Source organism: Ptychodera flava, chromosome 20 (assembly GCF_041260155.1).
Source record: "Ptychodera flava strain L36383 chromosome 20, AS_Pfla_20210202, whole genome shotgun sequence".
Classification (NCBI taxonomy): Eukaryota; Metazoa; Hemichordata; class Enteropneusta; family Ptychoderidae; genus Ptychodera; species Ptychodera flava.
The window spans coordinates 26,157,183-26,183,458 of record NC_091947.1 but is presented as its reverse complement, the minus strand read 5'-3'; the positions used below and the strand labels follow the sequence as shown (position 1 = coordinate 26,183,458).

At 37.8% G+C, this 26,276-nt stretch overlaps 1 protein-coding gene across 2 annotated transcripts in view; it reads left to right on the top strand.

The window, feature by feature from the left end:
* Positions 1–9,844: 9,844 nt before the first annotated feature.
* The window catches only part of LOC139120431 (alcohol dehydrogenase [acceptor]-like), a 31,393-nt gene continuing 14,961 nt past the window's right edge, over positions 9,845–26,276 (top strand). Inside the window, exons 1-2 of one of the 2 annotated variants that reach the window (XM_070684835.1) lie at positions 9,845–10,147; positions 10,425–10,490. In XM_070684835.1, coding sequence (XP_070540936.1) covers positions 9,944–10,147; positions 10,425–10,490 — 270 coding nt within the window. In that variant the 5' untranslated portion in view covers positions 9,845–9,943. Of the gene's footprint in view, positions 10,148–10,424; positions 10,491–15,962; positions 16,289–26,276 lie in introns of those variants that run through there. The other variant, XM_070684834.1, reaches the window with a different exon arrangement.

Below are 26,276 nucleotides of genomic sequence, written 5' to 3'. Positions count from 1 at the left end.
TCTATCGATCTATTTATTTTATTTTAACAGAATACATAAGAGCCCTTCACATATACTCAGGCATATATTTATTGGCACATACTTTGATAAGTAAGTAGGTTACCAAAACGATTTAGCTATTTTACGAGATATATCCAATCCCTACTGGGTAACATGTTCGTTAAAATATTTGTCAAAGTATATTATTTCCAACATTTTCACCCTGAAATTTAAAATATTGAAGCCATCATTATTACTGATAACTTTAAGGGCCATGTCTTGTCTAATGATTTGGTCGATGTTGTCCAGATATGTTATGCAATATATAAATATCATAAAAAGCGACTCTTCAAAGAAAAATATTGACGAAAATATGAGTTTCGAAATTTTACTCCCAGTTTTGGTTTTGACTCCAGAATCAGATCAAATAAATATTCCAGATTGTTTGAATGTCGCATTTGAAAGTACAAAAGGTAAGGTTCAAATCTGTAAATCAAACGTAGGTAGTTTAAACAACCTCTCTCGCATATCCTTATCGGATATAAAGCTACCTATTTGACATAGGTGAAAGCAACCTATTATAGTTCATGGTGACAGAGTTGAGTCTCCGCGGTAGTGCAAAGCTTGAAGATAACTCCCAAGTCTCGCGTTTAGCCAACTAGAGCGTCATCACGTAAATAATAAAGGTATATGAAAAATCACTTGAATCACACACTTTGAACGATTCTAAAAGTAAAGTTGGCCTTTTTTATGAGAAAAAAATGATGACGTTGATGATGATGATGATGGTGATTGAGATGACGACGATGTTGATGATGATGGTGGTGGTGGAGATGACGACAAAGTGAGGACTTCAACTTTGTGATCTATGGATATCAAATTATCCATATTATTATGTATATGGCGATGCAAAGAACACAATTTGTAATTCCAGCGACTAGTAAGTCCAAAATTTCCTAGTACAGTACTCGTCCAAGTATAAGCCTCTAATTCGGCATCATAAAGCTGCGGTTATCCTATTATTATTGAACACCATTCGAACTTTAAATCACTGTCAAAATACGACTTATATCCAAGGAAGTCCTAAAGGAAAAAAAATTACTGACAGGATTGATATTCCTATGATCTCATGAACAGGCATGGCACGATCACATTCTTACCAATAGCTGACCATAGCAAATTAACAAAACTCGGCGACAATTTTAAACTGATCAAATCAAACTAATTACACAATACATGAATTCAGAAGAGAAAATATGGTGACATTTCAACTTTAATCATATCTTGAAATGAAAAGTAAACTTGAAACAACAACAACATCATGTATGTGTTCTACAGGCGAGCATTGGCTGCACGTTAAAGAAACTCGAATCTCCATTTTTAAACTGTCACAGCCTTGTAACCATAGTAACAACAACATAGCAGTGAAAATTATGATAGTAACCCCGTGCGGTAAAAAATCTTCACAGAAGAAAGGATAATTGCTTCAAACAATTGAAATAGCATGTTGGAGGATGCAAGCCAACATCCTGGATGTGAAAGAAAATCAGGTAGAGGGCGCTGCTACTGATAGTAAGATATTGTGATATCGTCTCCAGTTTGGGGAATTTTTTCTCTCAACGAATACAACCAGCATGATCACATGTTGATGTATATGTTGTCTAGAAGACTGGAGTGCGAAACTGAACCAGAATCTCTTTAAAAAAGTTTCCATGTTGCACGGTAAATGTGAGTTGGCGTTTTTCCTTTTGAGAACACAGAACCTAATTCAAGTTTAACATTATGCTAGCTTAAAGTCGATAAGTTTCGACTTATTGTGAACTCTCAAAGATAAAGAGATTCAGCCCTATTGTTTTGAAGTCATTAAGATTCAATAGTGATTCACTTTCATTGTCGAGTGGTGTCTGGAAACTGAACCTGTTAGTGGTATCTGGAAACTCTACCTAGTACGTAATCTCATACATTAAGATGCCAAAGAAAGCAAAGGGTCCACTTGATATCGTACACTCTTCTCCATCAACATCTCGATCCATTGAAGACCGCCTTGAAGAAATCGGTCCTCAAGCAATTCATATACACTGTTGGCTAGCATTGCCGAAGTGAAAGAATGCTAAAAGCCATTCAATTCATTGGATTATTCCAATGATCTCGCCTAGGATTTACGCACATGTATATCTACATTTGAGCATGAAAACCATGAACTCCGGAAAACAAACGATCATCTGAAAACTCGGATTGTGGAGCTGGAGAAATCAACAGATAGTCTTAATCTTGTTTACAGTTTGGAGTAAACACTTAGAAAACACAGTAAATCTAAGAATTGTAAATTATCTAAACAAGCTCAACAGTCTGCATGAGCATCAATATGGTTTTACGGCGAAGTACTGTAGTCAAATCTCAGTATTATGTCTCATCTGGTGGTTACTTCACGATATGGACTTTAGTAACCCATATTTTGGTATGTTTATAGATTCTTCTAAAGTATTTGATACTGTGGCCCATGACACGTTATTATCCAAGAACATTATGAGGTTTGAGAGTTACCATTATAGTGTTTTAAAATATATCAAAGAAGCCAGTAAGTCATCAGCATTGACAACATTGAATCGCAGAAGCAGAGATTAAGTGCGATGTTCTAAAGGGCTAAAATACCCGGGCCTATACTTTTCTTAAATTATAATAATGACATGCCAAACTCTTCTGTCTTTTTTAACTCGAGGTTTCATGCTCATGATTCTAATCTGTTCCATTCGATCCAAAACAGTTCAAATACCGTTCCTCTAAGGATGTATATGTAGAATTTCAGAAGGTTGTGAAGTGGTGTGACTGTTACAAATATATAAGGCTGACAAGACGGTTTATATAGTGATTTGGAGCAAGAAAATCTGAGGAAAATCGAAGGTTTACTTTATTGAAGGGTATTGCCTTCAATAAAGTTGGGTGTACATCTTTTGTTTGGGTCACAATGGACAATTAATTGCGTTAGAAACAGTTTGCTGTTGACGTGAAAAAAGATTTGTATCTAAGTTGTATAATTTATAAATTGAGGTATATAGCCCCGCAAACAATTTTAGTTATGCTGTATAATGCCTTCTTTTTACCTCACATCTCTGTTGGTCTAGAGGTATGGGAAGTACGTTCAAATCGTATCTTTCAAATATTTTTATCATTGAAAAGAGAATAGTGTGTATTACATCAGGAAGTAGTTATGATGCTCATAGTGCCTCTTTATTTTAGGAACTTTTTTGGTGAGGTCGAGTTTGATGTCGATGGTGCCACAACTGTCCTCTTTACGTGGTGGGTGGGAAAAGGGGAACAGGTCCACATTGAGATTGAAGATGGAAGGTATGTCAATGCCACATAGGAACTGAACGCTACCATGACAGACCAAAGGGCATCACAGCTAGTTGCTTCTATTCCATATGGTTGGTCCATTCTGAAAATCAAGTTCCTGTGCGAGGTAAACCAAAGCGACTGGTCTGTTGAAGACCTGGTCCGTGCTTAGGGGAGGAAGTGGCAGTATATCGTGGTTATCAACTAGGGAATGGTGTACTGATTGGGGTTGATAAAGTGTACTGTAACATGCACGCGGATGAACTTTGAGTGAACTTCTGTGCGGAGTCATATATGAATTTAAATAAACGTTTGTTCGATGTCGATACTTGTAAACAGCAGACAATGTGAAGATAACCTTTACACTTTTCAGAGAAAATTTACGAGTTGCTCTGGTGACCATCGAGATAAATCATGGCCTTGGATGAAATGACAACAGCAGCAGGGAGGGCGAATGGCGAACGTGATTTGGCAAACGGAGGCTCCCAGCCCCCTCAAAATATGGTGTCTACCCCATGAGCTAGGATATGCTCGCTTTCAGTGAGTCAGAGAAAACAAAGGGGGAATATTTACTTTGATATATCTTCATATTTGGTCAATTCCGCTTCATCAACTATATGGTAGATGATTGTTCAGAGAGTTCAACATACGGAAAAATCGTTACGCGTTTGGAGCATAGGTCACATAAAGTAGATTTTCTGTAATTTAACTTCCCCTGGGGGCGAACGTAAAGAAGGATTGATTGACAATGATTTTCGAAAAGTGAGGACTTCAACTTTGTGATGTGAGACAGTTTATATAGTGATTGGGGCAAGAACAATAAGAGGAAAATCGAAAATTTACTTTATTTGAAGGATATTGCCTCAAATGAAGTTAATTGTACATCTTTTTATGGGTTACAATGTACAAATAATTGCGTTGGAAACAGCATGTGGTTGATGTGAAACAAAGATTTGTAGATTTAGTGGTATAATTTATAAATTGAGGTATATAGTCCTGAAACTTTTCACAGATGACAATCTCAAAATGACAGCTTTTCCCCGCACAGATTTAGAGGTGGTGGCTATGGCCTATTTGGCCGAAATCGGCCATACTCACCACGTCTGTTTAAATTCATGAGTTTACTTTTCTTGTTTACGCACACACTTTATCGATGGAAATCTTTGGAATGGCTATTACATCAGATTGACAACCCACCATATGTGGGCAGCGAATTCAGATTACTCATTGCATGGAGCCAGCACCATGCTCTTTGTAGGACAGTTGTGATTCAGAATAATGTTGGTTTCACTAATTTCACTACGAAGACAACACTAAAGTTCATCAAACGGGGAAAACTATGCAGACCTAGCAAAGCCGTGTGTAATGACATTCGAAAAGAATGAGCTTGCAATGACCAAAATATTTCTCAATGCTTGCCGTCCGAGGTCCTAGCTCCGCTCCTGGCTCCATGACTAACCATGGAGGTAGAAGAACACTTTTTTACCTCCTTGGACTGACGTACGCGTGACGTAAAACTAAAGTCAGGGGGGTTACTATTAAAGTAATTATCTGCCACTGTATCAACCGATGCGCGATGGTCAGCTATTATCCCCAAGGCCGGTATGAGTCAAGAGTGCTCGGCTATGACTACGTCGTAGCCGTATTGTAGCCCTGCAACACAGAGCGGCGTACCGCGTGTGTTGATGTCAAAGACGTAGCCGAGGCCCTTCTTCTATTGTACATGTGGTCTTTGGACCTAGCAAACTCTGCAGCCACCTAAGTCTGTATATGGTGATTTGTGTTCGTCCCAAGTGTTTCCCTCTATTTTGGTGCAGGGCAACATAGTGAACCGAACATGCACACAAAGGTCCACAATCACATACTCGCTTCGTGAAAGGTGTAAAAACATTGGGCTGATCTAACATTTGTAGATAAACATCGAGAACAATAATATTATGCATGTGTTATAATCCCAAACTGGCGAGTTTTTGTGTGGAGAAAAGTTGGAATGAGAACATTATGATGATACTGTGAGTGTCATGTCAATTATCTGCTAATTTGCATATTTAAAGTACTTTTATTTGTAATTAGTGTCATAAAATTCCTGCACCAAATTTGATGAAACATGCAACAAATATTGATCTGATAGATGTATAATTGTACTAAGAAGCATTAGGCAGTGTCAAGTTAATAAATTGATCATTTGCATATTATATGAAGTTTTGTAACTCTCAAATTTCGGCACCAAATTTGATGACACCTGCTACAGATATTGATCTGACAAATATCTAATTGTGCTATGAAACATTGAGCAGTGTGAAGTCAATTAAGGGTTCATTTGCATATTTAACGAATGTTGTAATTAGTAATATTACTCAAAATTACAGCATTAAATATGATGAAACATGCTACATAAGTTGCTCTGATAGATATCTTATTGTCTCATGAAGCATTGAGCAGTGTCAAGTTGATAAACAGCTCATTTGCATATTAAATACAGTCTTGTAATTAGTGACTTAACTCTGAGAGTACAAAGCGGAATTTGATGAAACTTGTTACATATAATTATATAACAAATATCTGATTGTTCTGCGAAGCGTACTACTATCAATGAACCTGTTGTAAAACACGTGAGCACATTCAAATCACATCTGGTTGTCATTGAAATAAGAATAGTGCGTATTATATCGGGAAGTAGTTATGATGCTCATAGTGCCTGCTTTTTTAAGAAATATTTTGATGTGTATAAATAATTTAAGCTTCAGGTGGCCATTTTCATATATGATGTACTTCATGATAAACTTCTCATGCACTTCAAATTATATTTTCTCTTTCATTTGATCACACATATAGTATTCGATCCAGAGATAAAATTGATCTCCATCCATCGAAATGTAGAACCAGTTTAGGACAAACCTGTGTTAAAGTTACTGGTACTTCGATATGTAACAATATCTATGGGGCATAGATTGAAAAAATAATTGGAAAATTATCCGTTAGATGTGTAATTCTGTTGTATTTGACTATAAATCCGAGATATTTTTTATTGCGATATGTATCAGACATTTCTTCGTATGTTCCTGTTATGTGCCTTCTCACTATTTGTGAACCGTCTGCACTTCTGTACTTTCTTGCTTGCTGAATGAATTTTGTGTAATTTCATATTTTTGGTGATATCTCGGAATAGTCGCCATTTTAAATACTGAGTGTAAATCGATGCATATCTCAGGATGAGGCAGAACTCGATTAGTTCCTAGAGCAACTATTTTCCCGTCTTTCTTCTCAAGCGAAGTTTGTAAAACATGACAGTATTTCCTTTGTCATAATTTGTATTCAGTTGACATGAGAATGAATATTATTATTATAACATTGACGGATTTTACTTAGGAAGGGACTATTCTATTTAGGTAATTGGGGACGGATGTTCGAAGAATCGTACAGGTTCTCAAACGTGCCATTTTCCTTACGATGCTTTCACGGGAACTTCAATGCCCTATTGTTTTAGCATCTATTTAAGTTATTTGGTCTAAAAAGATGTTTTAGCAACTGTAACGTTCGATTATACTCACCAAATCTTTCCAAGTTTGAGTCAAATTATGGTAGACGCTTATATACAGATGTACAGCAATTTCAAAAATCCTCTGAAATCAGTGGAGGTGCTTACACACGAGCAGGGACTTGAAATCAAACCTATACGGTCTACTGAGGGGCAGCAATCATCAGCCCATCCAGAGACAACAAAAGTATGTTTCATTGACAACGAACAATGTTACGATTAAAATAATTACAGTGGGTTTAAGGCGTCATTCCTCTAAATTGGACAGAAGTTATGAAAATTTAATTAAAATAGCTGTACATCTTTACAAGCTCTTATTCATTATATTACTACCACTCACTTTCAAAGTAAGTCGAATATGTTTAACAATTATTTCGAATGAATCTCTTTGAAACGCAAATTCTGGTTCAGCAGATTCAAATGCGCTTTTAATTACAGACTGTTGCCTTTGATCAGATAACGCCGGGGTACAAAAGTCCAGGATGTCAATACGCTATTGAAAATCGTTTATTTATACTCGCAGTAAAAATTACAAGAAAGTGCAACAGATGAACATGAAAATGATACAGACGATTACAGTGATGATTTAGATAAAAAATTAGAAAAAGAAATGTAGAATTATAAGATGGAGCCTGTAAGCCTAATATGATGAGAATAACTTTGATTTTATTGATGCAAAAATATAAAAATGCTTAAGTTTGAAATAATAAAAAAGAACAAAAAAGAACAGACTATATTTCTAAAAATTGACAAATTACCAATTATTTGCTTTCAGATGATATTTGGACTAGTGTAGTCTGTTTTACGTGCATGGTACACAATTATTTTATTGTCAAATTGACCTCAAAGTCGCCATTATGCATACCGTACTGTGCACGTACTGTAATTTCAGGGCGCTACTAAAACGGTTGGACCTCTAAAATACACAATTATTCATTGTCAAAATCTACTCTGATACCGAGCCTTGATTGTTTCCTAATTCATCTGCGTAACATTAAGTGTAAAGTCAGGAGTGACTGTGCTTTGATCCGCCAAGTTTCCGTGTTACCTCAATCAGAATTACCCCACTGAGGTCCTAAGCGTATTGTATGTAGCTACATGTATGGGAGTCATAGCTGATACAGCATATACGGAAAGCCGAGCTGCAAACCTTACTTAAGCCTCTGCTAAAAACCCCTAACCTCTGTACCGTTTCTCAAGCATGAACATTGTTAATCATGACATCGATATCGTACGATTGAGAAACAGCCACGCCGTCAGTATGCAGGATTTCAAAATGATGTATTACAGTCTAAACGAGCGTCATAGGGCGTAATATAACATGCGTTCAAATTATATATTTTTGAAAATGAAGCCTGTCACTCAAAATTGAAAGTGTACACCTCCATTAAGGGGAGAACCATTTTATTTCGGAGGGCTCGAGGATTTTGAATACTATTGTCGGTAGATGAAGAAGAAGAAAAAATTAATCCGAAATTGTCTTGAAAAAAGAAATGATCATAGCAGACGAAAGGAAAAAATATGTCATAAAATTTGGGAAATCTGACTCTATCATTCCCTTGTTCTCTAGATGTGCGACTCATTCGACGGCGCTGACATGTTCAGAATACATAAGGAAGTCCAATGTCTTTTTGATAGCATAATTGATATAAATCATCAACAAAAATTAGTTCAAAAGTCATTCTACAAAGGCTTTAATTTGTTGTATGCTACGTCCAGGCAAACACATTTCATGGTTTATGTTGCAATAAACATTGTCATGAACAACACTTAAATCAAGATGTTTTCATTAGACTTGCTCAGTATAGTGATAATTTAAAACACATGACATGATTCATGACTCTACTTTAAAAAAGGATATCTGATTATTTAGTAAATATTCGAAGAAAAATACTGAGAATGACAATAAAGTAACAACAAACCAAACAAATCCCATTCTTTCAGGATAAAAATTTTTGAACACGATATATTTTCACAACTCAATCCTTGTCACGCTTCTACTTCACGTCTAATAAGTCGAGGGGTATCGCCAGTCGGTGATCGTTACGCTTTCGGTAACTGAAGCTGACACCAAGTTTTCTGTTATATGCACCACTTTAGATCTGTATTGGTGTCACCACCGGCTCTATTCTACTCTTCGTCTAAAAAGTATACAACTTTTATCGTTTTCGAATCTACATATTGTAATGAATGCTTCAGACTTGTGACTTTATCACAGAAGTACCGGAAGAATGTAAAAGGAGTCCAAAAATAAACTAAAGCCTGTCAAAACAGTATTAAACTCTTCTGAAAAAGCAGAGCTTGTTGGCGAAGTTGGTGATTATATAAAAACAATATATCACTCTACGTTCTAAGGATTGTCCAATTGTATGTAGCATCTTTAATTGTCAAGGATTGCAACTGAATTTAATAGTGTAAAATACAACAATAGCAAGTTTTTATAAGAGATTTTCCAGCCTTGACCATTCGAGAAACGCTTGATGTCACGGGGATACCACCTTACACTAAACATCTGATTCGTGGCAAGGGCGTGGCACTTGAGGACACTCGTGACAATATTATTAATATTCAGTGAATAAAGGAAAAAATAAACAAGTTTTTCCTAAGAATGAAAATACAGAAAAAACAAACGAGACAATGCTCATATGTATGGTACTGAGTGGAAGTGTTCGTGTCCAAAGAACAGAAGGACAGTGTCCTTAGCTAGGTCCATGGTAGTGGTCTTTTGACGACAAAATGCAAATTTATCGTCTCATCTTCAGTTCAGAATAGAATAGAAACTGGAAATTGCATTGCATTGCTCCAGGACGTCAAAGACAATTGATGCAGGAAAAACAATAGCTGCGGCAATAGCAGCAATCCACACTTCCTCCGCCCTCCCCCAATTTCGGTTCTCCCTAATGCCAACATGCAGATTTTTAAGCTTTGTGTAAGCCGCCTTATTGGTCGAAAGTGAAAACGAGGCAGTCTGTTTTACGATTTTAATTAATCTTCCATTGGCAGAAATCAGGGTGTTTAGGTAATCAAAATTCAGTGCCTGGCCTGAATGCGAGAGCCCTACATACTCTCAACAAATCATCCGATTTATTCAATATGGCTAGCAAGGAAAGCGGCGCGTATGATTATGTTATTATTGGTGCTGGCAGTGCAGGTTGTGTTCTCGCGAACCGAATGTCAGAAGAAAAGGACATCAGTGTTCTACTGTTGGAGGCTGGTCCTGATGATACCAAGCCTGAAATCCACATACCAGCCAAGAATTCACATCTTCTTAACTCAGAAGTCGACTGGTTATACAAGGTTAGATATGTCTTCGGATTGCCGTGACTTAGGCAAATAAAATTGCTCCGGGGTATTTAACTAAAAAAGAACCGTAGTTTTGAAGGCAGTTAATGAATATTGCACCATTGATAATTTAATTGTTTCGCTCATTCTACCCGTAAAAGCAGTCATTTTTACTTGCATCTGTACCTCTCCAATATTCAAGAATACCTCTAAGTAATTCACATCTAACTCTAGATGCATGGCACAATTTCATCTATATACAGTGAATCTTATTTGGCTTGCTAATTTGCAGACTGTTCCACAGAAGGAGGCTTGCCTTGCTATGAAAGATCGACGCTCCAATTGGAACCGAGGAAAGGTAAGAATCCAATTTTCGTATATTGAAGTGAACAACAAAATGAATGTCGTCGTTATATTTTGGAAGGGATCGTTTGTTTGTACACACTAAGAAATATATTTTTGCCAATCTCAAAGTTATTTTTATCATACCTTCTTTAAACGTGATCCTTATTAATCCCCATGGACACCGTCCGGGGGAGGGGGGGGGGACTTAAAGGTTTGGTCATGTCCGTGCTTGTGTGCGTGCTTGCGTCCGTGCATATGTCAGTCCATTGACGCAGATATCTTAGCGACGCCTGGAGCAATTTCATTCAAACTAGGTACAAGGATATTACCTACGCCGATTTCTTTTGTGATCACATCCAATATGGCCGCTTGACGGCCATTTTGTTTTGTGTATTTGATATCGGTGCGTCCGTTCACGTAAATTTCTCAGTGACGCTGGAAGCGATTCAATTCAAACTTGGTACATAAATTTCTCCATATATTATACGTATGCACAGTGATTTTTGTTTTGATTCCATCCAAAATGGCCGTGTGGCGGCCATTATGTTTCCTTTATTAAACGATTGTGTGTCCGTTAATTTCACAGCGATGCTGGGAGCGATTTCATTGAAAGTTGGTACATATATTACTCCCTACGTCATATATATGCACACCGATTTTTGTAATGATGTGATCAAAAATGGCCATGAGACTGCCGTTTTGTTCCTGTATTTGATATCCATCCACAGGGTCTCCAGGATTCACCCACAGGGGCTCAAGGATAGCCAATTAAGAGATAATGAAGTATAATGCTGTGTCCTTGCATATGGGCTCATAAATGCAGATATCTCGGATATGCTCAAGCCAATTCTTTTCAGACTTATTACAAGGATGATGTACACCAGGGCATATATATGCAAGTCCATTTATTTTGGTGTGGCATGCATGATAGTGCTAATTTGCATAATTCGGGATTAGACATGCAGCTGTTTCTGGTATGACTGCACCAATTTTTATGAAACGTCGTACAGATGTTGGTCACATAGAGTTCTAATATCACACAATGACATATGTCAGTGTTGTGTCAATTAATTGCTAATTTGCATATTTGATGATTTTTGTAATTAGGGTGATATCTGCAACGAATTAAAACGAAACATCGTACAAAGTTTCAGCACACAGTCTTACAATAGTATAAAGTTAATTAATTGCTAATTTGCATATTTCATGACTTTCTAATTAGTGGTCTATCTCCAGAAATACTGCTTTAAATCGTATGGAACGTGGTGCGGATGCTGATCAGTCAGTATTGTAATACTATGTGAACACATTAGCAGTATTGTGTCCGCAAATTGCTAATTTGCATATTGAATGAACTTTTATAATTAGTGTGAGATGTCCAGTAATGCTGCATCAAATTTGATGAAAAATAGTATAGATCTTCTTCCAGTAGCGTAATGGCTTGCAAAGATCTGTAGCAGTTTCTTGTCAATTAATTAATTGCTTATTTGCATTTTTAATGAATTTTCGTAATTAGGCTGATATGTCAAGAAATAGTTCAACAAATTTCGTGAAACTTGGTACAGATGTTGAGCTCACATTGCTTTAACAGTGAATAAAGACATTTATCTGTGTCATGTTAATAAATTTTTAATTTGCATATTAAATGAACTTTCTTGATCAGAGTGATATGTCCAGATATGCTGCATCAAATTTAATGAAACATGGTACAGATGTTGATCTCTGAGTACTGTAATACTGAGTAAAGACATCAAGAAGTATCATGTCAATTAATTGCTAATTTGCATATTTGATGAAGTTTCATAATTAGTATGATATGTCTAGAAATGTTGCATCAACTTTGATGAAACGTGGTAAGGATGTAAATCTTCTAGTAGTGTAATGACATGCAATGATATGTAATGTAATAGTATCATGGTACATGAATTTTTGTGCTCTCATTGCTTTAACAGTTAAAATGACATTTATCCGTGCCATATTAATAAATTTCACAATTAATGAACTTTTCTGTTTTGAGTGATATGTCCAGAAATACTAAATAAAATTTGATGAAACATGGTAGAGTTGTTGATCTCACAGTACTGTAATACGATTCAGTGATACTTAGCATTGTCATTTAAATTAATTTGCTTATTTGCGTACACAATGAAGTTTTGTTTTTAGGGTGTACGCCCGGAAGCACTGCATCAAATTGTATGAAATGTGGAACAGGTGATAAATGTGTCAGTGTTATAATAGAATGAAAAATGTTTGGCAACATCCTGTCGATTAATTTCCTACTTGAATAAGTTTTCTAATTAGGGTGGCAGCCCATAGTGCTTTTACGTTTTCACCATTATGGAGCTCATTCTTGGCCATTAAGCCTAATCTGTATTGCAGTATTTTTAATCACAGACCAATTAATGAACAGTACTCTATCCTCTCTCTTCGAAGACTTGTAATCGAATTGCCAATTAACAAATAGGGACTATGTCATCAAGGATGACTTGATCATTCTGAAATGTTAAAAGTGTCAGACCCATGCCATAAGATACACACAGATGAGCTTTGAGTTAACTTCGGTGCGCGGTCATAATGAATTCAAATAAACCTTTGGATGATGTCGATGCTTGTAAACAACGAACAATGTGAAGATAACCTTTACACCTTTCAGAGATAATTTAGGCGTTGCACTGGTGACCATTGAGATGAGATATATCGTGACCTTTGATGAACTGACAACAGCAGCAGGGAGGTCTGATTTTACTATCACATACACGCGGGTGACCTTGAATGAACTTCTGTGAGCGGTCATAAATGAATTCAAATAAACCTTTGGCTAATGTCCATATGTGTAAACAGCAGACAATGTGAAGATAATCTTTACTTTTTTCAGAGAAAATTTACGCATTACACTGGTGGCCATTGAGATTTATCGTGACCTTTGATTGACTGACAAAAGCAGAAGGGAGGGTGAATAGACTACGTGATTTGGCAAACGGAGGTTCCCAGTCCCCTCAAAAAGGGCGTTTACCCTATAAGCGCGTTGTTTCTGTGCTTGAAGGCCCCTGTGCCGTGAAACAACCACACCCTTAGTTTTCAAATGTTCATTTAGAGATATTTTTATTAGGAGATATTCCACAGGTAGCTATATATTCACTAGGTATATAATAAACATCTTGTTGATCGGTCGTGGATGACCTTATAAATGAGCTCGAGGAGATTTTTGGAGAGTATACTTGGGCACTTACTCGACAAACCTTTCCCAGAAGACATTGAAAGACGCCTCCCTTGGCCGCTTCTGCCATAACAGATCCATCACCACTGAGGATCCAGGCCAATGAGAGGGTTGAGGAGCAACCATTTGGCCTGGTTACCTAGATGCCCCACCTGATGGGGCTCGCAGCAAATGAGAGAGTTGAGGACCGGCTATTATAGCCTGATCCCCCATCCAGTGAGGCTCCAATCATATGACGAGTGGGCTGTGGCCTTTGACGAAGACAAAGCCGTCCCTGAGGTCGATGGTACCACAACTGTCCTCTCTACCTGGTAAATGGAAAAGGGGAACAGGGCCACATTGAGATTGAGTTGGAAGGTATTTCAAAGCCATATAGGAACTGAACACTACCATGACAGACCAAAGGGTAGCACAGCTACTTGCTGCAATTCCGTAGGGTGAAATCATTCTGAAATTCATATTCTTGTGCGAGGTAAACACAGCAACTGGTCTGTTGAAGACAAAGTTGACCTGCTCCGTGCTGAGAGGAAGAAGTGGCAGGCCATCGTGGTTATCACTCGGGTCATAAAGCCTTGTATATTGATTGGGATTGATAAAGTGTACTATAACATACAGGCGGGTGAACTTTGAGTGAACATTTGTGCGAGGTCATAAATGAATTTAAATAAACCCTTGGTCGATATCGATACCTGTAAACAGCAGACAATGTGACGATAACCTTGACACCTTTCAGAGAAAATGTACACGTTGCACTGGTGATCATTGACATATATCGTGACCTTGGATAAAATAACAACAGAAGCAGGGAGGGCGAATGGACCACGTGATTCGGCCCCTAAAAATAGTGTTTAGCCCATGAGCACGTTGTTTCTGCGATTTGATGCGTATGCATTTAAAAGAATCAATGCATTTAGTCTGTGATTTCCTTTTGAGCAAGTATCATATGGAAAATTCAAGGTTTGGCTGTAAAATCAGCTTATGTTAAAAAGACCCTTACCCTGAGATAGGTTTATTAAAAATGATCCTCCCCCTTGGACAGTTTTCTAAAACGTGATACTTCCCAAATTCTCCCGGCTTACCTACTGTAATGACTGAAGGCTCCCTTCTCAACAAATCCATCCTCAAAGACATTGAAAGACGCCTCCCTTGGCCGCTTCTGGCAGAGCAAATCCATCACCAGTAAGGATCCAGGCCAATGAGAGGGTTGAGAAGCAACCATTTGACCTGGTTACCTAGATGCCCAAGCGGGTGGACTCTCAGCAAATCATAGAGTTGAGGACCGGCTATTATAGCCTGAATCCCCATCCAGGGAGGCTCCCATCAGATGACGAGTGGGTTGTGACCTTTGACGAAGCCAAAGCCGACCTTGAGAAGGTCGATGGTGCCACAACTGTCCTCTCTACCTGATGGGTGGAAAATAGGGGAACAGGGCCACATTGAGTTTGAAGATGAAAGGTATTTCAATGCCACATAGGAATTACTGAACGCTACCATGACAGACCAAAGGGTAGCACAGCTACTTGCTGTAATTCCATAGGGTGAATTCATTCTGGAAATCAAGTTCTTGTGCGAGGTAAACACAGCAAACACAGCAACAGGTCTGTTGAAGACAAATTTGACCTGCTCCGTGCTGAGAGGAAGAAGGGGCAGGCCATCGTGGTTATCACTCGGGTCATAAAGCCTTGTATATTGATTGGGATTGATAAAGTGTACTATAACATGTACGCAGGTGAACTTTGAGTGAACTTTTGTGCGAGGTCATAAATGAATTCAAATAAACCCTTGGTCGATATCGATACCTGTAAACAGCAGACAATGTGACGATAACCTTGACACCTTTCAGAGAAAATGTACACGTTGCACTGGTGATCATTGACATATATCGTGACCTTGGATAAAATAACAACAGAAGCAGGGAGGGCGAATGGACCACGTGATTCGGCCCCTTAAAAATAGTGTTTAGCCCATGAGCACGTTATATGCATTTAAAAGAATAAATGCATTTAGTCTGTGATTTCCTTTTGAGCAAGTATCATATGGAAAATTGAAGGTTTGGCTGTAAAATCAGCTTATGTTAAAAAGACCCATCCCCTAAGATAAAAAATGATCCTCCCCCTTTGACAGTTTTCTAAAACGTGATACTCCCCCAAATTCTTCCGGCTTACCCCCTGTAATGGCAGAAGGCTCCCTTACTCAACAAATCTATCCTCAAAGACGTTGAAAGATGCCTCCATTGGCGCTTCTGGCACACAGCGATCAATTATCCAGTGAGAATCCCAGCCAATGAGAGGATTGAGGACTGGCTATTCGACCTTGCGAGCCTGATCCCCATCCAGTGAGGCTCCCAGCAGATGACGAGTGAATTGAGGCGTTTGACGACGCCAAAGCAGAGCTTGGTTCGGTGGTGCCACCGAGGTCCTCTCTATTCATGGTGGGTTGGAAAAGGGGACAAGGACCTCATTGAGATCGAAGATGGAAGGTATATCAGTGCCACGAAGGAACTGAACACCAGCATCACAGACCAAAGGGCAGCACAGCCACTTGCCGCTATTCCAGAGGATGTATTCATTCTGAAAATCAAGTTCCTGTGCGAGGTAAACCAAAGGCAACCGGTCTGTTTAAGACAAAGTGACCAGGTCCCTGCTGAGAGTTAGAAGGGGCAGGCCATAGGGTTATCACTCAGGGCATAAATTAAGTCTGGTGTACTGATTGGGACTGGTGACAAATGAGATATATCGTGACCATGGGTGAACTGACAACAGCAGCGGGGAGGGTGAAGGGACTATGTGATTTGGCAAACGGAGGCTCTCAGCACCCTCAAAAATACTGTTTACCCCATGAGTGCATTGTTTGTGCAGTTTCAAGGCCCCAGTCCCAGGAAACGGCCACCCATGGTTTTCATACGTTCATTTAGAGATATTTTTATTCAGAGATATACTACTGGTAGCAATATATTTACTAGGTATCCAACCGACATAATGTTGGTTGTGAATGACCTTATGCATGAGCTTGAGGAGATGTTTGGAGAGTATATACTTTGGCACTTACTGAACAAACATATCCAGACACCTCCCTTTGATGCTTTTCCCAGAGCAGATCCATCACCAAGTGAGGATCCCAGTCTACAGGAGGGTTGAGGACTGGCAATTAGACCTTGATGCCTAGATGCCCCACCAGATGGGGCTCTCAGCCGATAAGAAGCTCGCGGACCGGCCATTCGACGAGGTAGACAAGAGTGCTCAACCAATAAAATTAGGAGCCTGCAATATAAAAAAAAGTATACAGATATCCTCGACGGAAATTACAGTGCTCGATGCTAAAGCAGAAGGTTATAAATAATAACACAAAATGACACAAAATCTACATCAAGTATAGAGAGAATTAGGTTTGACTACTCTATGAAGAGCATACGAATGCCATCCATCAAAGCCTACATGATACAGCTATTGCGATGGATGACAGCTTTTTGGAAAATATCAGGTGGGTTTATATTTACAAGAACAAGAACGATGATGGCAACGACCAGCAGAATTTTTTTAATGGCTAATATGAATTTAGATCAAGAAACCAGCAACCACAGGTCGAGGAATTGAGACCCTTTTAGGAGGCCGTGTTAAATATGGTGGAAAATATTAAATTTTTGTGTTAAACTTGCGTTTACAGTGCATTGCAGTGTGGAGTGCGTGTAAATGCATACATGCAGTATACAGAGTCAGGGCCGATCATGCCGGACGACGCTCACTGGCTTCAAACTCAGTTTAAATTTTCCTTTTTTTCTACATCTACAAATTCACTGGCATTGCCAAAAGCATAAAATAATAGCAATAATGTACCCCTCCCGACCTTTAATGGACTCAAGCAAACTTTGCACTCCATAATGTACTAGGCTTCGCCTCGTATATTTTGTCGTGCAAAGTTTGCTTTCGTCCATTATAGGCCGGGAGGGGGTACATTATTTCTTAAATATTAGTGTATGTTGCCTTCTTACACTGAATTCTCGTTGGGAAAAACGAAAAGTACCAGGGATTTGTCATACTTTTCACATGTGAACTGCAGATTTCATAATGATTAGTACACTTTGCAAAACAGACTTTCAGTTTGCAGACATGAAGATATTTCTGACATAAGCTTATATCTCTGATATATTAAAATACCATGCCTTAAGGGCACGCCGACAAATATTAAACATCTAGATAGCTCCTATATATATGTCTGATTTATGAAAGTCATGAGGCTGAAGGGCTTGCTGTAAAATATTTCCGATATTTTAAAGTAACATGCCCAAAAGGCGCGCCCTGAAAAAGTTTAAACATACACATATCTCTGATACATATGTTTTATATAATAAAGTTCCGCGCCCGAAGAGCGTGCCGAAAAAATGCAACTGAATGATAAAATTTTTGGCTGATACGATGCATTTTAGTCAAGTATGAGCCCATGTCCAAATTCAAAAACACACTAACGACCTATGGGGCATTTCAAAAACATAGTGACCCCCACCATCACCGAAGTCAAAAACAGGGTGAAACCGCCTGTGAATCCGCCGCCACCAAGGCAAATAAACGGACCAGTTCCCAAGGTCGGTGGAAAAATGTTGACCTTACTGCTGGTGACCAACAAAGGAGAGCTCAACCACCTGGTCAGAGACACCCGCAAATGCGGCAGCCTAGTTGGAGCACCAATGAGATGCCCCTGTCCCATATCCTATCCCCTATGGTGCTATGATGGCGAACAGCCCCAGTACCTCCACCTAAGGCGTCTATGCTGGCATATGACCACATCAGCCTTTACTCCATGCTTTCGGGGTTTGAACCCAAGGAGGCCGTCCTGGTGGCCACCGATAGTATCTACATCCGGAAAACTGTTCTGCAAGCTCAAAGAGGTCGAGGCATACTATTAGGCCCAATATTTACCGCTAGTCGGAAACACAAACAAAAAAGTACCATAAACAATACATTCTTAGAAGCCCAGATAATCCCCTTACCATTGGTATACAACTAAATGGGGATAAATCGATATTCAAACATCGATTAGATTTTATGTCGGACATGAAATGTAAATTGTAAAATTTGCTTAATTTCAAACCCATTAATTAAGTTCATGTTCCTCCAAACATTTTTTACAAGGTATTTATATATCATTGAAAGAACTTAATGCAATAGAGAAGTAAAAAACATTAAAAGACTGTATCTTCTTGAGACTTATGGGGTGCGTCGATTGTTTACCTAATATATGGTATGCCGTACATCCCTCTATAATATAAATTTAAGGGATAGGGGTATGGGTAATGTTTCCTCTCCAACCAAACGCAGCGAATAAGGAAGCCACATAAATATCATATCTCTGAAACACTAACGCAGTTGTTTTTCCAACAAGATATGGCTTGATGGGATAAACTCAAAAATTATGCAGTGACAATGCCTAAACTCAACGTTTGTGTTACTTTACTGACATTTACTTGCTAAAAGGAACATAGAAAAATACCCTATAGGCATTTAATAGCACTAGAAAGCTAAAATGGTGGTTAATAAAAGACGTTTTACTCATTTCAATAACTCAAATTAGGGAAAGAAAGTTAACAACTATAATATGTCAAGAATTATATATTCCAAACCCACAAACACTAAATTTGATGTCATAGTCGTCATGCAAAGTTGATATGACAGCAGCAACAATCACTCCCTTTCTTTAATTGTATCGCGAGAGATATATAAGCAATAAAGCACCACTTTGAAAGGATACCACACGGTTTCGATCGGTAAACAACATATACGCACGAACTTCAGTCGTGTGTATATGGAGTGAAATGGTCAAAACCGAGCTCGAGTGGTGTACCCAACTTATAGGGGTTGTTTATTGCTATATATATCAGTATATTGAAACTTGTGATGAAAATACAAACAATGTGAAAGAAACCCACTTTGGAGATAGGAATGGCCAACTTTACAGTATATCGTAAATACATGCACAGTCACATGACCGTCTGGGCAAATCAGAGCTCACTATTAATAGTGTTACTTTTAATACCACACGGGAACACGAGAGAATCTTTTATCGTTGAAAACCAATCACCATTAATCCACAATATAGCTTCTCCATAATAAGATAAGATGGATCGACAACACTTTACCTTCTTTACCAGAAAACAAGAGATCTCAACCAATTTTTCGAAATTATTTTACAACGCAGCAAACACTATATACTCCCAATGAGGATTACATTTTCGACTGGGTACTAAAATTCAATAGCAAAATAATTCTGGAACTAAAACCCGAAAAGCCAAATGTCACAGAACGCATTCAAATTACGCAACTAAATAGTAAACAGAAGGCGAACAAACACTCTCTACACCAAGCAATAAGAAGGCGAGACAAACCTCAGAAAATGACTAAAAAGGCTTATATTCCCATTGACACCTCAATGTTTAAAATGCCTTGTGAGTGAATCTATCATTAGTTTCTTATCATGATGACATTTAACCAATGTTAGACCCTGACGTCTTTGAAGCAAAGACCCTACAAACGGACGTTTAGGGTCAATGCTTGAAGATACCATTCCCACCAGCATGATCGAATCAGAGAGACTAGATTGATCTAACTTTCGAGCTAGATCAGCCACCAGCAGCTGAGAAAAAATAAGTCACCATAATCATCAGAGTCAAGCGAGGTAGACAACGGCTTCACACATTATACTCCACAGAGAGGACATTCTTACACAATTCACAAAAAGCGTTCAAAAGCTTCGTTAAAGGCATTGTTCGCGATCCCAGGGACGGGCATGGCTGGTTGTGTGGCAAATGCAAAATGTTAGTCATGCTGAATCAAGGTGTAATCAAGTAATAGCTTATTTATAGATTGGGAAAATCCTAATCCTGATAGCAATGATGGAATATAAAACTTTGTGAAAAGTTGAGAAAATTTGCCACTTCTTTGATTTGTATGTTTTACATTCCATGTTGTACTAGCCTGTACTATACATGAACAGTCAATACATCCGGCAAGTATTCTGTGCTGTTCTTTTATAGTTAGGTCCCCGCAATCCGAGATAAGTCTTTCTATAGTGTCAACCATTCTCTTCGATTACTGTAATCTACTCCAATAAATTCCCATTTAACTCATTTGTATGATTACAGGGAAGCCTAAGCCTATCTCTTACAATCTAAGATTTGAGATATTTGACAACAACATGTACACAATTTTCATATTTTTCAAAGGCCTAAATAACACACAGAAGAAAGTCATACTCAATGTTTTGTCCAATTGAAAGTCAAATTTTCACCGAAACAAGTAGAGGTGGCCATCTGTAAGCCAAACGAGAATTAATATTAGCAAAGATGGATATTAATAAAGCCTTTCCCATTTCCGATCCCAGTTAATCATACAACGAGGTATAAGCGAAAGCCAAGAGTATCGAATGTGTTGAAACCTAGGTGGCCTCTGTTTAGTACCACGTAGCCTACAGCTACACCTTAAAGAATACTTACCAGGCCAAAACACAGAGTGTTGAATTCCTTCAAAAGTGCCAACACCTGGAAAGACACTGCGGCAATCAATTTATCATCCTGATCTCTAACTATTTATCTGTACACCCAATAAAACACCGGGACTCAAGACAGTTGTACATCACAAACTTAAGAGAGCGATCCAAGACACTCGCTTCACAGAACGCAGGATGTAAGGCTGCAAAGACGAATCTTCAAATAGGCAAAAAAGAGGCTAAAAACAACACAAACATTCACAGCAACGACGATAGGTCGGGTTTTCTTCCACTACTACATTAAAAACCAAACCAAATGGTCTTTCAAAGCCCACCACACTTCCCTTAAAGCCCGGCTCGAAATGGACTGGGATCATGATTAGTGCCAAGTTTGGTTGGGCTTTTTGGGGCATGGCTCTGCATAATGAGTGTGTTGGTTACGGTTGCGATCGTTCGCATTATCGCGGATCTGGTTGCTCTCAGATCACGCTCAGGCTCGGACTAATATAGTGTACAGTCTTGTCGAGGTGTTCGTGGATTATTTTTTGCCGACGTTAAAAAGTGGCTGACCCCCCCTATTCCAATTTTGAAAACAGGGTGACCCCCCCTATTCCAAATTTCGAAAACAGGGTGACCCCCCCCCCCGGCGCGCGACATAGGTAAAACAAAAGGTGGACATATATATATATATATATATATATATAATATATATATATATATATATATATATTATATATATATATATATATATATATATATATATATATATACACATATATACATATATATATATACGAGCAGGACGTAGATTGATGTCTTCATCGGACTGGCAGAGTGCTCAATAGTTGAACTAGAGCTATAGGTCCAGCTCCGGACTTTTATCTACGTATTATATATATATATATATATATATATAATATATATATATATATATATATATATATATAATATATATATATATATATATATATATATATATATATATATATATATATATATTATATTTTACATTTTACATATATTTATATTTTATATAGTCATTCTATGTTTTAATGACATTGTTGACATGTCAGTTGTAAGATAGGAATTTCAAAGTGTCAATCTTAAAGTCTGAATACAGTACATTTTGAATGAGCTGTATTTTGAATGAGCTGTGAATATATCACACTTTCTATGCTTAACCAGATGTCCTGAACTGTTGTACAGAAATGGATGTCAATCATTAATATCAAAGAGGAAACATTGAAACCATAAAAGCACAGCTAATAATGACAAAAACTGCTTTTTTCGACTGTTATTTTGTTCATAAAAAGCATCTTTCTACAGAAAACCTGTGAAACAAAGGAAAATAATTGCATCAATGAGAAGGAAAGATATCTTGTCATTTTTCTATCTCTAAAATAAGTCACTGTATCAAATATATATTATGAAATATTTGTGCATGTTGCTTTCTCATACTGAATTCTCATAGAGAGAACAGAAAAGTATCAGGAATTTGTCATCCTTTTCATATGAAATGCAGATTCATAATGGTACACTTTCACTTAGCAAACATAAAGATATCTCTGATTTATTAAAGTATGGCGCCCGAAGGGCGCGCCGAAAAATATGAAACATCCTGATATCTCTGATATATATGCCTTGTATATTAAAGTCATGCACCTGAAGGGCATGCTGAAAAATGTCTGATATATTAAAGTATTGAGCTTGAAGAGCACGCTGAAAAATATTGAACATACAGATATCTCTGATGTATGTATGCTTGATATGTTAAAGTTAGGCGTGCTGAAAAATATGACTGATTAATAAAGTTACGCGCCCGAAGGGCGCGACGAAAAATACAACTGAATGATGAAATTTGTGGCTGACACTAGCATTTTAGGCAATGATGAGCCGGTGTCAAAATTCAAAAACACACTGACCCCCCCTATTGGGCATTTCAAAAACATGGTGACCCCCCCTATCACCAAAGTCAAAAACAGGGTGACCCCCCCCCCCCATGAATCCACCGGCCCCCCCAGGCTGAAGAAACTGACCAGTCCCTTATCTGCGGATCTGTTTGCTCTCAGATCTCAGGCTCGGACTAATATAGATACGTACAGCCTTCGTTTCAAGGGTTCGTTTCAGTCATGCCATGGCAAATACTCGAAATAAAAAAGAAAGGAAAACTATCAACTTAATCAAACAAGAGTTTGCTTGAATGAATTTACCGAAGTTTCAGGCCATATCAACGTTCGTTATGTGAATGATTCAGCTGCTGACCGCCATGTACATACGGAATATTGGCGCCATCTAAAGTCGAATAATTATCAAAAAGTAAAAAGCTTATATCTTGGCTTTCTAAGAATGTATTGTTTATGGTACTTTTTTGTTTTGTTTCCGACTAGCGGTAAATATGTTACCCCTAACCCATTCCTATTTTACTACCGAGGGCGTGACAGCCCTTCACAAACAAGTCGTTACACTCTCACACACCATCAGTTAAATGGGAAATAAGCAGATTATGACAGCTGAGAATACTAGCTAACAGAAAATCATAGTGGGTAAAATGCCTTAGAGGGGATGATTTCGATACCTGGCCAACGGACTAACTGTTTTGTGCATATTGTTCAAAAAATCACTAAAAATTGACACAAACTGAAAGGCTTTAGCTTTGTAACTTTCAAATATGCAACTTTCCCAATAAAACTATACATTTTGAAAAGGCCCATTTCAGAGCTTTCAAACAGTATAACATTTATATGGTTTGTAATTCATGGTTCAAGGCAGAACGGGAAACATTGCCCTTCCCCTTATATTATAATTTGTTTAAAAATTTACTTAAAATTGACACAAACTGAAAGGTTTAAGCTTTTGTAACTTTAAAATATGGACTTTTCCCAATAAAACTATACATGCTTTGAAAAGGCCCATTTCAGAGCTTTCAAACAGTATAACATTTATATGGTTTTGTAATTCATGGTTCAAGGCAGAACGGGAAACATTACCCCTACCCCTTATATTATAATTTTGTTTAAAAATCACTTAAAATTGACACAAACTGAAAGGCATAAGCTTTGTAACTTTAAAATATGGACTTTTCCCAATTAAACTATACATGTTTGGAAAGGCCCATTTCAGAGCTTTCAAACAGTATAACATTTATATGGTTTCGTAATTCATGATTCGAGGCAGAAAGGAAACATTAGCCCTACCCCATATGTTGTAATTTCGTTCTTAAAAAATCACTTAAAATCGACACAAACCGAAAGGTTTAAGCTTTGTAACTTTTAAATATGCAATTTTTCCCCATAAATCTATATATTTTTAGAAAGGTCTGATGCAGCACTTTCAGAAAATGTAACATTTTTATGGTTTCATCATTCATGATTCGAAACAGAAAGGGAAACATTACCCCCACCCCTTATGTTACACACGGATATGTGGCATACCGCGTAATAAGAAACAAGCTCATGCACCCACTAAATCTCAAGACACATACTTTTAATCTTGTTTTTCTTGTTTATTGCACTGAGTTCTTCCAAAAATGATAAATACCTTATGAAAAATTGTTTGGAGGAACGGAACTTAATTATTGGGTGTGAAATTTCGCAAATTTTACGATTTACGGCCAATGACCGATATAAAGTCTAATTTACGTTCGAATATTAATTAATCCCTATTAAGTTATATATCAATGAAAAGGCTATGATCTTGGCTTTCTAAAAATGAAACGTTTATAGTATTTTATTGCTTCTGTTTCCGTCGAGCGGTAGATACGTGACCCCTACCCCATCGTTGAAATCCAAGATGGCGGCCAAGATGGCGGCAAAGATGGCGCCAAATGGACCCCATAGGACACGATTTGATTTTGGGAACATCAAAATCATTAAATATAGACCCTAAGGATTACAAAAATGTAGGTTAAAAAATACACCCATGGGGTGCATGGAACCCTACCTTCCGACCCGACTACAAGTGTGTTGGCAGTAAACCATAGGAACTGTATGAGTTGTACTTCATGCAAAGATTCAACCGCTTGTTTGTCCCAATTGCTCAGCCCACACTGTAAAGTTAAGTGTTCAAGGATAGAACGCCAATTAAACGCCTTTTTGTAACACTTTTTGAACGCCTCTACACGTTCAGAAATTTAACACTACGTGTTCAACCAACGTTCAATTCTTGAACACACGTGTGCAGGTTTTGAACGCTACGTGTTTATCAGACATTATATTGAACACCATGGTGTTCCATATCTGAACACACGTTGCACAGGAAATGTGTTCAATAATTGAACGCTTTTACGCGTTCAAAGGGCTGTAACACTTTTTGAACGCATGGACGCCGTTCAACGATAAGTGTGTTAAAGGCCAGAACACATGATGCGCGCTGTTGAACACCTTTAATTTTGGGCGTTCATGGGGTGTTCAAGCCTTAAAATAACATTAAAGACCATTGATATCCAGTAAAATTATTTTATTCTAAAAATACACGAAACATTTCTAGAGTAAAATACAATAATTTACTGTAAAATGGGCAAATAAACATTGCAACTTTGTATGTAAAGTTTGTCAGAGGAAAAGACCAACAGTGTTAAATCACCTTCCTATCAAAAACATAGCAATAAAAATCACCATATTGTGGATAACGTTTCATGTCCATACTTGTTTAAAATGTACAAAAATCATCTGAAAAGCCAAAATTTGGCATACTTATTGTGTTGACAAGACGTATATGTATGAAATGCATACTCCATTTTTGTAAGATGGTTTCTTAAAGACATTTCCTCTTGTACAGACAATTGTAAATTTTGAAGAAAAAAGAAGTTAGTCAAGGCTTCTCTGGTGCACATGGTAAATAGTTGTCCACACTAAAGTAAACACAACATGTCAAGTTGTCAAAGTGTCACAGTAAAGCACAACATGCAGAAAGTGGGGAAATTGGGTCCTTGGCAGGGTAAAACCTATTTCCTTGTCCAACAAAGTCCTTCATAAACAAAAAAGTTTGTTTGTTTGTAATATCTTTAAATAAACCCTGAAATAAATGGGTGACATTTCAAAAATATACGTCTCAGAAATTTAAAACATATTCGTAAAGACCTTTCAAATTCTGGTGTACCCTGCTATT